At 39.1% G+C, this 14,818-nt stretch overlaps 1 protein-coding gene and 1 pseudogene across 1 annotated transcript in view; one reads left to right on the forward strand and one right to left on the reverse strand.

Moving 5' to 3' along the window:
• The first annotated feature begins 464 nt into the window (after positions 1-464).
• LOC126000414 (lysine-specific demethylase 6A-like) overlaps positions 465-14,818 on the forward strand; it is a 199,751-nt gene continuing 185,397 nt past the window's right edge. The window contains 2 exon segments of the mRNA XM_049767715.1: positions 465-619; positions 820-883. Coding sequence (XP_049623672.1) covers positions 474-619; positions 820-883 — 210 coding nt within the window. The 5' untranslated portion in view covers positions 465-473.
• On the reverse strand, positions 6,266-6,968 carry LOC126000417 (polyadenylate-binding protein-interacting protein 2-like; annotated as a pseudogene).

Here is a 14,818-nt window from a genome sequence, read left to right on the forward strand (position 1 = left end):
GCATACTCTTCCCATTGGCTATCTGCTGACGACAAGATGGGCGGGCTACAAACCGGTATCAAGTTCAGTAGAGCCACAGTTAATGTGAATCAACAAGCCACGTGAGATGAATGGCTGTTATCAATTGGCGGATAAGACTCTGGCTGGGACGATCCCTTGACGTCAATCGATTTAGTCTTCATCTTGTGATATAATCACTACTTTGCCTTGTTGCTAGAGAAGTTTACAATTCTCGAAATTCCTCTCTTACCGAGAGTTTACACCTTTCTTGTTATCTCAGCCTAAACCTCGCCTCCGTGATTTGTTTCAAACTCCCCAGCTGCTGCAGCTGCCGTATTCGTCTTTTGGTGTCTTCCAGCGGTGGGGATGGTGTTCATGAAGATGTACTAGTGTCTTTAGTCCTGGGTCTCCTTTCGAATTCTAAATTTAATTTTGGTGGACATCGGCATTAGTCTTTAATTTGTCGCATTTTCATGAAATCCTGCGGCGTGTCGCTCGTTACTCCTGCTGCTTTTGGTGATGAGGAAAAGAAAATGGCGGCAGGTAAAGTGAGCGAAAGCAAGGAGGGCTCACTCAGTTTGACAGCGGAAGAGAGAGAGGTCCTCGGGAAATTGGACAGGTATGAACCTACATACTACGTCTTTCTGGCTCTGGAAGATTTTGTTCCACTTTACGGAGAAGGTCGAGTGTAGCTTGTTTTCTACGACGACTGGGAGTTCATTAAGAAATCTCCAAGTGGCCTCACCACCTTGAGAGGGGACTGAAAACAGTTGAGTTATTGTGTCTGCTTTTACTAATCACTTGCTTATGTTTCCACAGCCGACTATTTGGATTCTTGAGGCTTCATGAAGATGGCGCCAGGACGAAGACTCTACTAAGCAAGGTAAACCAGTCTCCGGCCACATATTTTACTCTTGGACCTAGGCTCGCTCTGTTTGTTCATAGTCTCCTGATTGCTCAGTCAGGAATATGGAAATTAGTTTTCATAATAATTTTCCCCTACGTTTTCCCTTGCTTCGATGCCTCACTCTTAGACTGATTTATTAATTATGCTTTGTAACTTGTATATCAAAGACACTTGTAGTGCTTGAAATTTAAAAATATGCGACTTATTTATGTTGTATGACGATTTTTGTTTTGGCATAGGCTTATGAGGATATTTATGTTTACATCTAGACTTTATATTTCTTTTCTCTGATGGGTAAATTTGCAGGAGTGAAGGGGTTTGAGACTGTGCATCTTCTAATTAACTTATGTTCATATATTCATTTCACAAAGTTAAATGGCTAGATTATTTGTTTGGGCCTAATCACCCAATATAAATGTTAACGAGATTTTGAAAGTATTTTTATTTTTGTGGAATCATGTTTGTCTCATAGATCTTCGTGGATTTTCTTTTTGAAAAGTTATTGGCCATTTCATTTCCTTAACAGCTGCTTTTTAGCAACAAAGATGAAGCAGAGGCAGAGAAAGGTATAAGGAGGGCAAGTAGAAAAAAAAGAAAGATAAATGGAAGGAGAAATGGAGAAATCTTTGAGGCAGAAAGAAGGTGAGTGTTAGCACAGCACGGAAGACGTTTCCCAGGAGCTATTTTCTTACCTGGGTGTTCCACAGACTTAAAAAATACATTATTATTATTATTATTATTGTTTATTATTATTATTATTATTATTTTGATTTTTGGCCACACTAGGAGATACCCACGGTTTAATCCTTGCTCTGCGCTCAGAAATCGTTCTGCCTTGGGAGAGACCATATTACGGGACACCTGAATTCAAACCACCTTCCCTCCTATATCTGCTGCGTGCTAGCAAACGCTCTTCAGCTATGCTATCAAACCGTGGAAGTTGGCATGTGTGCAACAAATGTTGCCTTTTAATTTTGTTTTATTTTGGGGTCACAGCTGGGCATCTGGGATGCCGTGGATAAAACCAGGGACCTGGGTTGGCTGTGTGCAAGGAAAAGCCCTAAGGCTGTGCTATTGCTTCTGCCCCAAATGTTGCTTGTTTTGTTTTATTTTGTTTTTGGGCCACACTCTGTGACACACATGGGTTACTCCTGGCTATGCCCGCAGAATTTGCCACTGGCTTGGGGGACCATATGGGACCCCGGGGATGGAACCCAGGTCCTTCCTGGATCAATCGTGTGCAAGGCAAACGCCATACCACTGCACTATCACATGCCCCTCAAAATTTTTTTTAATCTTTTTTTTAATGTTTTTTGTTTGTTTGTTTCTTTGTTTGCTATCCTCAACATGCTCAGTGGTTCTCACCTTTTAAGGATTGGGGGAGGGAGCATATAGGATACTGGTATTGAACCTGGGTCAGTCACATGAGAAGCAAACCTTTACTATCTTACCAACCCATTTTTCCCCTGAAAAAAGTTAATTTTGAACCACTCCTGCATTAACTGGGTGAGGTCTCCCATTTTCATATCTCACTGATTATTTTAGGTAATAGTCCTGAACTGCATAGTGCTGTAAGTAGATCTGGATCTCCAACATGCAAACCATGCTTTCCAGCCTTTTGAGTTATTTCTACTGCCCAACATTTCCAGAGTTCCTGGGAGTACAGTGGATAGGTGCTTGTCTTACAGAGAGTCAACATATGATGGATCCCCAGGACAACTCATGGTCCCCAGCACAAGAGGAGAAATTACTAAGTGCAGAGCCAATAGCCTTTGAGCACTGCCAAATGTGGCAGAAAACACAATAAAATCCTAAGGTTGGGATTTTGAGACAGTACAGTGGGAGGGTGCTTGCCTTTCTCTGCAATTTCATCCCCAGTATCCTTATATATATATATATATATATTTATTTTTTGCTTTTTGGGTTACACCCGGCAGTGCTCAGGGGTTACTCCTGGCTCGACGCTCAGAAATTGTTCCTGGCAGGCTTGGGCCACCATATGGGATGCCGGGATTCGAACCAATGACCTTCTCCATGAAAGGCAAACACCTTACCTTCATGCTATCTCTTCGGCCCCAATTTGGTTTTTTTTTTTTTTTTTGGGAGGGGCTTATTATTTTTTTTTTTTGGGGGGGGCCACACTGCTTTGACTCTTAGGGGTTACTCCTAGCTATGAGCTCAGAAATCGCCCCTGGCTTGGGAAACCATAAGGGATGCCCGGAGATTGAACCATAGTTGGTCCTAGGTCTTAGGCTACTGCTTAGAAGGCAGACAGACTCCTTACCTCTAGCGCCACTTTTCCGGCCCCTTTCTTATGCTTTCTTAAGCATTACCAGAAGTAATTGTTGAGTGCAGGCTAGGGCCTCTCGAGCCTCATTGGGTGTGTTCGTCCAAGCCAAAATATTCCCCTTGAGAGTTTACTATTCCTTTTCTTTGGTGGTGTGGAGAATTTGGTGGGGAAGAGCACCACACCCAGCAGTGCTTAGGGCTTGCTTCTAACTCTGTGCTTAAGGGATTCTTGAGGTGGGCACAGGGTAGGCAAATCCTCTAGTATCTTACTATCTCTGTGGCCTCTAAAGTATATTTTTTCGAGTAAATTAATTTTTTAGTCATGGATTATGAAGGTGAGGCTAAGTACCAACTTTGGTTAACAAACCCATAAGCATATAATTATATTAAGATTTGCGTTTTCGAATAAAAATTAATTAAAGTAATATATATAATATATTATTTTCTATTATATTACTTATAAAGTATTTAATCTTAAATAGTGTAATTATATTCTGGGGAATTTGTTCATAAAATGCTATCAAGACATAGAAGAGTCAAAAGAAATTTTTTTACTTGAATAACCATGAGAAATACAGAGTTAAAAATTATGATTTAGGGGCCAGAGAGGTAGAACAGTCATTGAGCTTTTGCCTTGCATGCAGCTGACTCAGGATGAACAGTGGTTCAATTCCTAGCATCCCATATGTTCCCCAAAGCCTGCCAGGAGCGAGTTTCTGAGTTCAGAAACAGAGAAATACCAACAGCTGTGACCCCCAAAAAACAAAAATAAAAATTATGATCGAATTTCAGTCATACATAAAGTTTCTTTCAATCTTGCATTGAGTTCTAGTCATTCCAACAGGAATGTCTTTATTTTTAGTGCAAATTTCTGCCAATAGTGCCCTAGTTTCCCTCTGTTTCTTAATAACCTGTCTCTATGGCATTATTTTCTCTCTCTGACTCTTTATTTTCTCCTTTTTTTTTTTAATAGGCAGTGATTTTTCTCTTTCTTTTTTTTTTTATAGGCAGTGATTTAGAATGTTGTTACTGAAAGAATATTGTGTATTTCATTTAACCTTTTAGCATCTAGTTTGAATCCACAGTGATAATTTTTAGTTATCATTATCATACTGGTTTGAGCAGATTGCTCAGCCGTTGAAGGGCAGCACTAGCCTCTCCTGGGAAGACAGGTGACAAAGGGGTCAACTTAACAAAAGACGCAAAGTCTTGGGTGCTGGAAAGTGCTAAGAGCTTTGGCCCGAGCCTCCACTACAGAGAAACTATTTATTTCTCTAGGTTATTTATACAACAGGATATTGACAAAATAAATCATAAAAATCAGTTTACAGCAGGAGTCTCAAACTCAATTTACCTGGGGGCTGCAGGAGGCAAAATCAGGGTGAGGCAGGGCCGCATAAGGGATTTTGTTTACTGAATGTTCGCAATAAAAAGTCGCATTAGTAAGAAAAAAAGTCGCAAAAAAAATCGCATTAAACATTTGCATACCCGGAACGGAACTGCTCGGGATATGCGAATGTTTAATGCGATTTTTTTCTTACTAATGCAAATTTTATTGCGATTATTCGGTAAGCGAATAATCGCGAATACTGAGATATTTGAAGGCCGGCCGAGGGCCACAAAATGTTGTACGGAGGGCCGCAAATGGCCCGCGGGCCTCGAGTTTGAGACTCCTGGTTTACAGGTTCCTCATTCCAACATATATTTAACACATATTAGCAATTTTCTAGGCATGCTGACCTTATCAAGAATTAGATCTAATCTCACTGTTTCTAAACAATGGCACTCTGATGGTTGTCTGAATTTACTATATGACCTAAGACTAGTGGTTAATGTAGTTAATCTTTGCTTGATTGTAGAAGCCTGCACAGCCTGAGCTGTGAGCAGAATTTTTGTTATATTTTAAATTTTATATTGTTTTTGTTATATTTATACATCTACCATTCTAAATCTTATGTCTAGGGGTCCAGGTTTAGGTCTCTAATCATACACTGCCTTGGTCCAAGACTTTCTTTATTTGCCTTTTTTAGTGAATCCTTTTGTTCTGTGTAAAATGAAACTGGAGAAGCATTGATCTTTTTAATATTTCTAAAAAGGGCAACTTATAATAAGACACTTTTTCCTTCATGCACCATTCCTCTGTTAACCAGCTTCATCATACACTCCTGTATAAGGTAAGGGATCAGGTATAGTTAATCATGCTAAGTGGGCCATAGTTTAGTTTTATAGGTGGTTCCCATCATTTGCCCTGTATTACATATAATCCTCCTGTGCTTGCTTTTTCTTAGGAATATAAAAACATCCTGTTTCCTTCACTTGATTCTGCCTTATTATAGGGATACCTATATGAATCTGTCACAGTCCTTCTAGTATCTCCAGCTGTTAGGTTTTGTGCTATGGACTTTTCCTTAGATTCTTCTATGAGAGCCTCTTCTACATATAACTGATCCAAAGTTGTGGCTGAATCAATTTTTTATTATTTTTAAGAAAATTAGTAGTAGCTTTTAAGCAAAATTTCTGATTTTCTGCTAAAGGCTTCTTTTTTATTTATTTGTTTTTTTATTACAATTTTTTCTCTCTAATAAATTTCTTTCTATTGTAGTGCTAGTTAACAAAGCAAGGAAAAGCACCACTCAAATCACATCGTTACAATTTCTTTGTTCAATTGGATTATGGATTGGTTCAACATTGGCCTTAATACCGGCATAGCTTTAATGCTGTGAATTCCTTAGTAGAAGCAACTCTCAAATCACATACTTCCTCAGTCCTGACATTAGAAGCAGACTTTGATTATTTCTCACATGATAACATACTATAAAAGTGAGGAATTCTTACATGGCCACTATCTTATCACCTCAGTAAAAGAGATACACTTGACTATAAGGAATTCTTTCAAATTAACAAGTTTTCTTTAGAAAGATTTTTGATGGGGAAAGATACAAATTCAAGTCTGAACCTAGAAATTTGCGTAACAGAACTTAAATTTTAGTCAACTCAAAAAAATTTTGATAATACAATGTGTTAGTTATCCATAAGGGTCTAGGTTTAGTTTCAAAAAAGACAATCCACTAAGATTTGGAGGTCATTTAATTTGGTGTTTTCTCACAACTTGACTGGTGCTTCTTTGCTCACTGTCTTCACATCAAGGCATGGGGCCAATTCTATTTTCAGTAATTCTTTGACAGCTTTTTTACTTAATAACAGTCTCAGCACTTTTATTAAGCATGCAAGACTAACAAAACTTTGCAATGCATAAGTGTAACACAGTGACAAGAGAGAGCTTTTACAATTAAGTCTCCTAATACTGTCTTCACAGTGTGGAAATTGTGCTACATCTACCAAAAGAAGGCCCCATCTACTCAAATAGTTTAGTACTTCACCCCAGTACTTCCCCTTTGCATTTGGATTCAGATTGCTCTTGACCACAAGATCTTCCAGAGAAGAGCCATCAGTGATAACAAGGTCATTAAACTGGCCTTGGATTTGGTCCATTGTTTGTGGGAGATCTGGAGCTGGAATAAACCACTCATGTTCTTCTTCCTCTTCAAGCATTTATTGGAAACAGCGTTCAATAAATTCTTCTTCCCATAACTCTTCTTCTGTTTGTCTGTTGAATTCCTCTTCATTTTCCATCCACATATACTCTGCAAATAGATTGTCGTCTTCATGAGAATAACCGTTAATAATCACATCTTCATTGATGATGCTTGGGCTAGTACTGCTGCGACTTGGATCTTTCATAGTTGGATTTAGTTGTAGTTTTTAACCCAGTGCACGGCGGGGTCGGCAGCCAACAGATCTCCACAGATCCGCAGATCTCCACAGGCAGCGCCGCTCCCCCGCTCCGCTCGACGGGTGCTTGGCCCGCCACCTCCCAGCTCCCGTCCCTTTTAAAGGATTCTTTTCTAAAAAATCATTCTTGGAAGTTTCTGTGTGATTCATAAAATCATTAACGTGCTCTCAAATGATTATGTTATGGGTTTCTATAGAACTCAGTGTTCCCAGGTTACTGTAGCGTGGAATAAGAAAAGCAATCATCATTGTTCCCAGAAGCAGTACATGACGTGGGGAATATTTCCTTGCTCAGGGACCACCTATGACTGTTCCAGGAGACAAACTTCCTTGAAGTTTTTGCCTCAGGTCCGAGATCATGCCATGTAACACGGACTCCACTGGAGCTGCCATGGCACTGGTTGGTTTCTCTATGCATTCCACTTAGTCCCTTTCCCATTCCCTGTTTTTTTTTTTTTTTTTTTTTTTTGTTGTTTTGTTTTGTTTTTTGTCACTGAATATTATTACCATATTTAGTTTTGTTTAATATGATACAAAAGAGGGTTGTCATTCTATGTCTCCCTTACCCTCTGCCACATTTCACTCAGCATACTTTGCAGATTCATCCATGGATAAGTGAATTTCATGACTTTTCCTAACAGCTACAGAACATTATGTTTTATAGACTTACATAGTTTCTTTATTCACTCATCTGAACTTGTGCATTTGAATTATTTCCATAGACTGACTATTATGATTAGTGCTGCAATAAACATAGGAGTATAAGATGCGTTTTCTGAATTGTGTTTTGATCCTCTGTGCATATTGCTGGGGTATTGCTGAATAGAACAGAAGTTCAAGTTTTGGGTTTCTTTTTTTGGGAGGGTCACACCCTGCAGCGTTCAGGGGCTACTCCTTACTGTACACTGAGATATCGCCTCCCATGCAGGCTCGGGGACCATATGGGATGCCGGGATTTGAACCACCATCCTTCAGTATGCAAGGCAAATGCCTTACTCTGTGCTATCTCTCTGGCCCCTCAAGTTCTAATTTTGATTGAGGATTGTCCATATTGTTTTAAAAATAGCTAGAAAGTCAACATTTCCACCAAAAGTTAATGATAATCCCTTTCTCCTTGCATCCATACCAGCACTGGTTATTTTTTTCTTTTTGATCTGTGCCAGTCCTTATCATAAGAAAAGAGTTCTTTTGATTTGCATCTTTCTGCTAATAATGCGGAGAAGCAATTTTTCATGTGCTTTTTGGCCAAATTTTATCTCTTTTCTCCATTTTTGATGGAGTTGGCTGTTTATTTCTTATAAAACTTGAAAAACTTATAAAACTTACATTCTTGTAAAGGTTATATCTTTGATATTACCTCTTGTTTTTGTTATTGGGTCACACCTGGCATCCCTCAGGAATTACTCCTGGGTCTACATTGAGAAATCATGGCTGGCCAGCTCGGGGGACCATATGCGATGCTGGGATTCAAACCATTTTCCTGCTCTAAGACAAATGCCCTACAACTGTGCTATCTCTCCGGCCCCCTGATATTACCTCTTATTAAATGTTAGCTAAATAATTTTTTCAATTCTGGTCTTTGTACCAGGAAGTGTAGAAGCTTCTTTTTTTTTTATTGGTTTTTGGGGTTACACCTGTCAGCGCTCAGGGTTTAATTCTGACCCTATGCTCAGAAATCTCTCCTGGAAGGCTCTGGGGACCATATGGAATGCAGGGCAAATGCCTTACCTCCATGCTATCTATCTGGCCCCTAGAAGCTTCTTTTATTAATGTAGGTTATTTGCTTTTTGTTTCTTTCTTTTGGGACCTGGTGGTGGTTCTTAGGAGTTATTCCTAGTTCTATATTTAGAAATTACTCTGATTGGCTTAGGGGCCATATGTAATGCCTGGGATCACGTACTGGTGGGTCCTTTGAAAAACAAACAACTTACCTGCTGTGTTATTGCTCTTCTGATCCATGTTTTTTTTTTTTTTTATCTTCTAATCACTTACGTGCTTGGTCTATTTTTTTTTAAAGATGTGATTAGTTGTTTTTTGTTTTGTTTTGTTTTTTGTTTCTTCGTTGTTGTTTTTTTTTTTTTTTTGGTTTTTGGGTCACTCCTGGCAGTGCTCAGGTGGTTACTCTTGGCTCTCTGGTAGACAAGGGGACCCATATGGGATGCCAGGACATGAACCACCTGGATCAGCCTTACTACTGCACTATTTCTGTGGCCCAAGATGTGATTAATTTTTGTTTGTTTGTTTGTTTGTTTGTTTTGTTTTTTTGGGTCACACCTGGCAGCGCTCAGAGGTTACTCTTGGCTCTATGCTCAGAAATCATTCCTGGCAAGCTCGGGGACCATGTAGGATGACCAGATTCAAACCACCGTCCTTCTGCAAGCAAGGCAAATGCCTTACCTCCATTCTATCTCTCTGGCTCCAGATTTGATTAGTTTTAATGTCATGAAGTGTTCTGGTCTGATATAATGGTCTTTGATATATTTTTATTTGATTAGAGAGAGGTATGATTTCTTGACTTTTTTTTTTTTTTTTTTTTTTTTTTTGCTTTTGGGTCACACCCGCCTTTGCTCAGGGTTTACTCCTGGCTCTGCACTTTGAAATCGCCCCTGGCAGGCACGGGGGACCATATGGGATGCCAGGATTCGAACAAATGACCTTCTGCATGAAAGGCAAACACCCTATCTCCATGCTATCTCTCTGGCCCCAGGTATGATTTCTTTCTTTCTTTTTTCTTTTTTTTTACAAGTCTTTCACACTTGTATTTCAGTTACATAGTGATAGTGAATTAGGGCTGTTCTCATCACATGTGTTGTCCTCCCTCCACCATAGTTCCCAGCTTGTATCCCATATTTCCACCCATATTCCTCTACCAATGGTCGGCAATCTGCGGCTCGCGAGCCACATGCGGCTCTTTCAACTTTCAATTTGGCTCTTCTGTGTGCCGGGCGGGCGGCCGATCCAGGTGTCAGGACTCAGCCGCTAGCCTGTCAGTGCGCGCCCTGTGTGGCTCTCAAAATAAATTTTAATCCTGGTTTTGGCGAGATTTGGTACAGTTGAAGAAAAAGGTTGTCGACCACTGAACTGTCTGTTAGCATAACAGATACATTTTGTTTATAGCTTGTTATATATCTTTTGGGTCTCTTGATTCTACTGTCGTTGACAATGGGTTGAGTATTTAGAACTGATCATTTTTGTTTTCACTCTATACTCCTGAGACCATTAAGAACACTTTTCCCCACCTTTCTCAGGTTGAAGAAAAACATATATATGTGTGGCAGAACCAGATGATTCATGTTCAATAGTTCTGTAAAAAAAAAGGCAGGGCCCCCTATCTAGAAGCTATAAACATAAATAAAATTTAAAAAGTTGGGGCAGATGTGGCAAGTTTCTGTTTCTGTGGGGTGTTTTGTTTTGTTTAGGTTTGATTTTTTGCATAGCTGCTGTAAGCTGTAGGGAAATTAGAAAGAAAATTTTCTTGCCCTAAGAGATACAGGGTTTTTCTATCTTTGAAGCTTACTGACTATAGACTGGCATGTTAATTGTCAAACCCCAAGGTCTTTCTTTATGGTCCCAAGAAAAGTTCTGTTAGTCACGGTTATCAAAGTTAGTTTTCTATAATTATAGATTTTGGTTTTTGCACAGATCTTAGGGAAAAGCCTCAGATAAAGTCTTTCTTAATGGTCCTAGGAGGAGTTTTGCTCAGTCAAGATTGTTGTTGACAGTCTTCATTAACTAGTGATCTTGGTTTTTGCACAGATCCTATGATGGAGTACCTTCTGATTGCATCTTATTGTTAGATGGTGAGGTAGGGCAACCTGCCCTTAGATCAAGTTGTTGCTGCTTCCTCGTCATCATGGTGTCATGAATCTATGTGCAAGGTTGGTGCTGGAGCACTATTAAGGTCTTCCCAATAGGGAGTTTGAAGTGCTCAGGTCTGATATGATGGTCTTTAGTACATTTTTATTTGATTAGAAAAAAGATCTGAGGTTTTTTGTATATTTATTTGTTTGCTTGTTTGCACATAGCTGCCCCATTTTACCAACCACTTTTTGAAGACACTTTCTTGCTCCACTTAATAATTTTTGTTCCTTTATCAAATAATAATGATCATGTATTTATGATTCTGTTTCAGGATATTCTATTCCATTATATAAAGTTCATTTTTTTATTATAGTTCATTAATTATAGTTTGAAGTTGTGGAAAGTGATGCTTTCCTTCATCTTCTTAAAAATTACATTAGCAGATTTGATGTGTATAATCTATTTCTTTGAAAAATATCGTAAGTATTCTTATAAGAATAGCATTAAGGGTTCAGAGCGATAGCACTGCAGGTAGACTGTTTGCTTTGCATACAACAAAACTGGTTCAATCCCTGGCATCTCATATGGTTTCTTGAGCCTGCCAGGAGCAATTTCTGAATGCAGAGCCAGGAAAAATTACCCCTAAGCACTCTTGGCATGCACCCCCCCCCAAAAAAAACCCACACACAATAAAAATCTCCCCCCAAAAACCTAAATGGAATCAGCATTAAATCTGCACAATGTTTTGGGGAAAATATTGCCATTTTCATGATGTTAATCTTTAAAGCCATGAACAGAATGTTTCTATTTCTTTTTATTCTCTTTTATTGAAGTGTTCCATATTTTAAGAAAAAAAAAGAAAAAGAAAATACATGGTTATGTAGGTCTTTTTAGTCTTTATGTGGACAGTCTGTTTCTATATTCTGCCTCTGCACTAAATAGGCCTCAAGGGCATTAATATGCGCCTGATTTGAGATAGAAACTACATTCTGGCATGCTTTCCGGTAGCCAATAACTTCTTCTCTTTCTTAATTGGCCACAAAATATTTGGCAGTCTTTGTTGGCATTTTCAAAAGCCAGCTACCTTATTAGTTATTAGTTTTCCTTTCAATTGCCTTTATATTTCATCTGTTAAATTCCTATAAATTGGCCATAAGGCTCAGTGACCCCCTGGAAAATTTTTGAATAGCTCTCCTTGAATTCTGCATCTGCATCAATCCTCTTCAATGCACCCAATGCTATCTCCCAGACATACTTTAGAATGGTACAAGGCAGGGTAGTTTTCTTTTAATATTCTTCTTGTCAGCTTGAATTTTTTTTTAAATATTCTTCCCCTATAAGCATGTCATATATGATTCAGTCCCCAGACAGTCACCTACCAGGGTGACCACCTAGTTGTGCAGTTTGGCCTTGGCCTCATCACTACTACATTTTCAACTGCTAGTTCTGTGAAAGGCTTATGCATGTTCTAGCCATTGTTTGAAAATCTAGGGGGTTGTCCAAAGTGCAGTTTTAGTCAGTCAGTTATATATTCTTTTCAATATAGAATAGTGGGTCAATAAACAGCACAAGCTTTTTTATTTGTTTGTTTTGGGTCACATGCTCCTAGCAGCCTCGGGACCGTATGGGGTGCTGGGATGCGAACCACCATCCTTCTATATGCAGAGCAAATGCTCTACCTCCATGCTATCTCTCCAGCCCCAACACAAGCCTTTTTTTTTTTTTTTAATATTTTGGCTACATCCAACAATACTCAAGCATTACTTCTGGCACTGTGCTCAGAAATCACTCCTGGCAGGCTGGGGTAACCATATGGAATGCTGGAAATAGAACCTCAGTTTGTCTCTACTGCTGTGCTATCTTTCTGTCCCAGCAGAAGCCTTTTTGAAATTGTCAAGAGAATTTATTTTTAGCTCTTGGTAAGATGAACGCTCACAGGCTTGCTTTTCTGAGTTTTGATCTTATTCTATGTGGTGGGAGACAATTTTTAGACTCTTGAATCTGAAGAGATCTGAGGTACTGGAGTTTGAATCATGCTTGGAAGAAGCAGATTTGTTTGAGCTGCCTCTAGTAATATTTGGAATATTACTAGGCCTAGGTTGAGTTTGAGATTGGGCCCATATTTCTACTGGGAAGACACCTCTCCCCTTTGATGGCATTTGTTTGTTAGACTTCTGTATTTGGGGGATGGGAGTAACACTTTCCATTGGACTTGATTTAGTTCTGAAGGAGCTTTCTTTTTTGTTGTTGTTGTTTTTGTTTTTGTTTTTGGGCCACACCCAGCGATGCTTAGGGGTTACTCTGCCTGTCTGCTCAGAAATAGCTCCTGGCAGGCACGGGGGACCATATGGGACACCGGGATTCGAACCAACCACCTTTGGTCCTGGATCGGCTGCTTGCAAGGCAAACACTGCTGTGCTATCTCTCCGGACCCGGAGGAGCTTTCTTTAACATTCGTGGTCAGTCATTCATTAAATTATGTCTGGTCTCTCCTACTAGGGAGAGTGGCCCTGAGAGGAGCTGAGATTAATATTTTTAATTAATTTGGCGAATACTGTATTACTTAATTTGTTTTATCATTCTTTGGAGGCATATATTCCAGTATGTCATCATCCCTAACAGCATGAATAGCAGTAGATCTTTGAAAGATCGGAAGAGGGTAAAAGGCTTTAATTAAATATCCAGGAGACTGGCCCACAGGATTAGGGTCTTGATCCAGAAGGGATTATCGCTTTGATCCACAGGCTTACCTTCTGATTCTCCAGACGCAGGGGTCCTCAAACTTTTTAAACAGGGGGCCTGTTCACTGTTCCTCAGACCATTGGAGGATCTGACTATAGTAAAAACAAAACTTATGAAGAAATTCTTATGCACACTGCATATATCTTATTTTGCAATGAAGAAACAAAACAGATACAAATACAAATATGGCCTGCGGGCCATAGTTTGAGGACCACTGCGTGAGCCAGAGGATCATATCTCATTACCATAACCCTGGTTACTCTTAGGCTTGGAGCAGTAGAAGAGTCTGGAAAACAGTTTCTACAGCAATGTTGTCACTAAAGATCTCTTTAAGAATTACTGAATTGGATATTATTTTTTGATTTCACTCACTGAGCTTTGTGGTCTTCTCTGTGTTTCTCCAGTTGGTTTTCTAGTGTTGCTGCTTTGATGAATATAATAGATCACTTGGAAGATGTTGAGGAATTAGGGTAGGATGCTATTTTTATTCTCTATTTGTTCACAGAATGGCAGGAAATATAACTGAGCAGCTTGTAGCCTACTGAATAAATACATTATAATTCTAGTGTGGACCAATTAACAAGGCACAAGTCAGGTGTGGAGGCTATTGGGACCAAGGTGGTAGATAGTGGCTCAAACTCTAATTCCAGAGAATCCCTGTAATGTAATCCTCTCTTGTGGTGGAGAGTAGCAATCAGAAGTTCTTTTTTTCTTTTAAAGTTAAGTAAAATAGTGGTCTTTTGTTTATTGTTTGTTTTTAAAATCATTTACCCCAGAGTTGCTTAGGGCTTACTCCTGATTGCTCATGGATCAAGCCAGTGGTGTTTAGGGTATTTGGTTAATATGTCAAAGACAGGCACCCTATCTTGAGTACTAGTCTCTAAGGTAGTGTGGGATTCTGATGATCCTATATATTTTTTTAACAGTTTACAAAGTAAATGAAATGTTATATGACACAACTTAGATTTGGAAAATGGTGTATCCTTAGCAGTGTGTGGATGATTCTGGAAAGGCACACATTGACCATATGTGGTTTAATTTTTCAGACATACAGTATTCAAAAAGGATACCCAGGATGATTATTATATTCCTTTGCTTAGTGGCTTATATCAGTAACATTCATTATGACATTAAATTGAGCATTAACTGTATTGAAAAATAGAAGTATTTCTAGTAGTGATTTTTTTTTTTTTTTTTTGGTGATGCTTAGGTAAAACTGAGGTTGAAGAAAGGGTGCTAAGGATCAAACATGGGGATTTTCCTCGTCATATCCACAGAAATAGGTGA

Source organism: Suncus etruscus, chromosome Y, assembly GCF_024139225.1.
Source record: "Suncus etruscus isolate mSunEtr1 chromosome Y, mSunEtr1.pri.cur, whole genome shotgun sequence".
NCBI classification, from domain to species: domain Eukaryota; kingdom Metazoa; phylum Chordata; class Mammalia; order Eulipotyphla; family Soricidae; genus Suncus; species Suncus etruscus.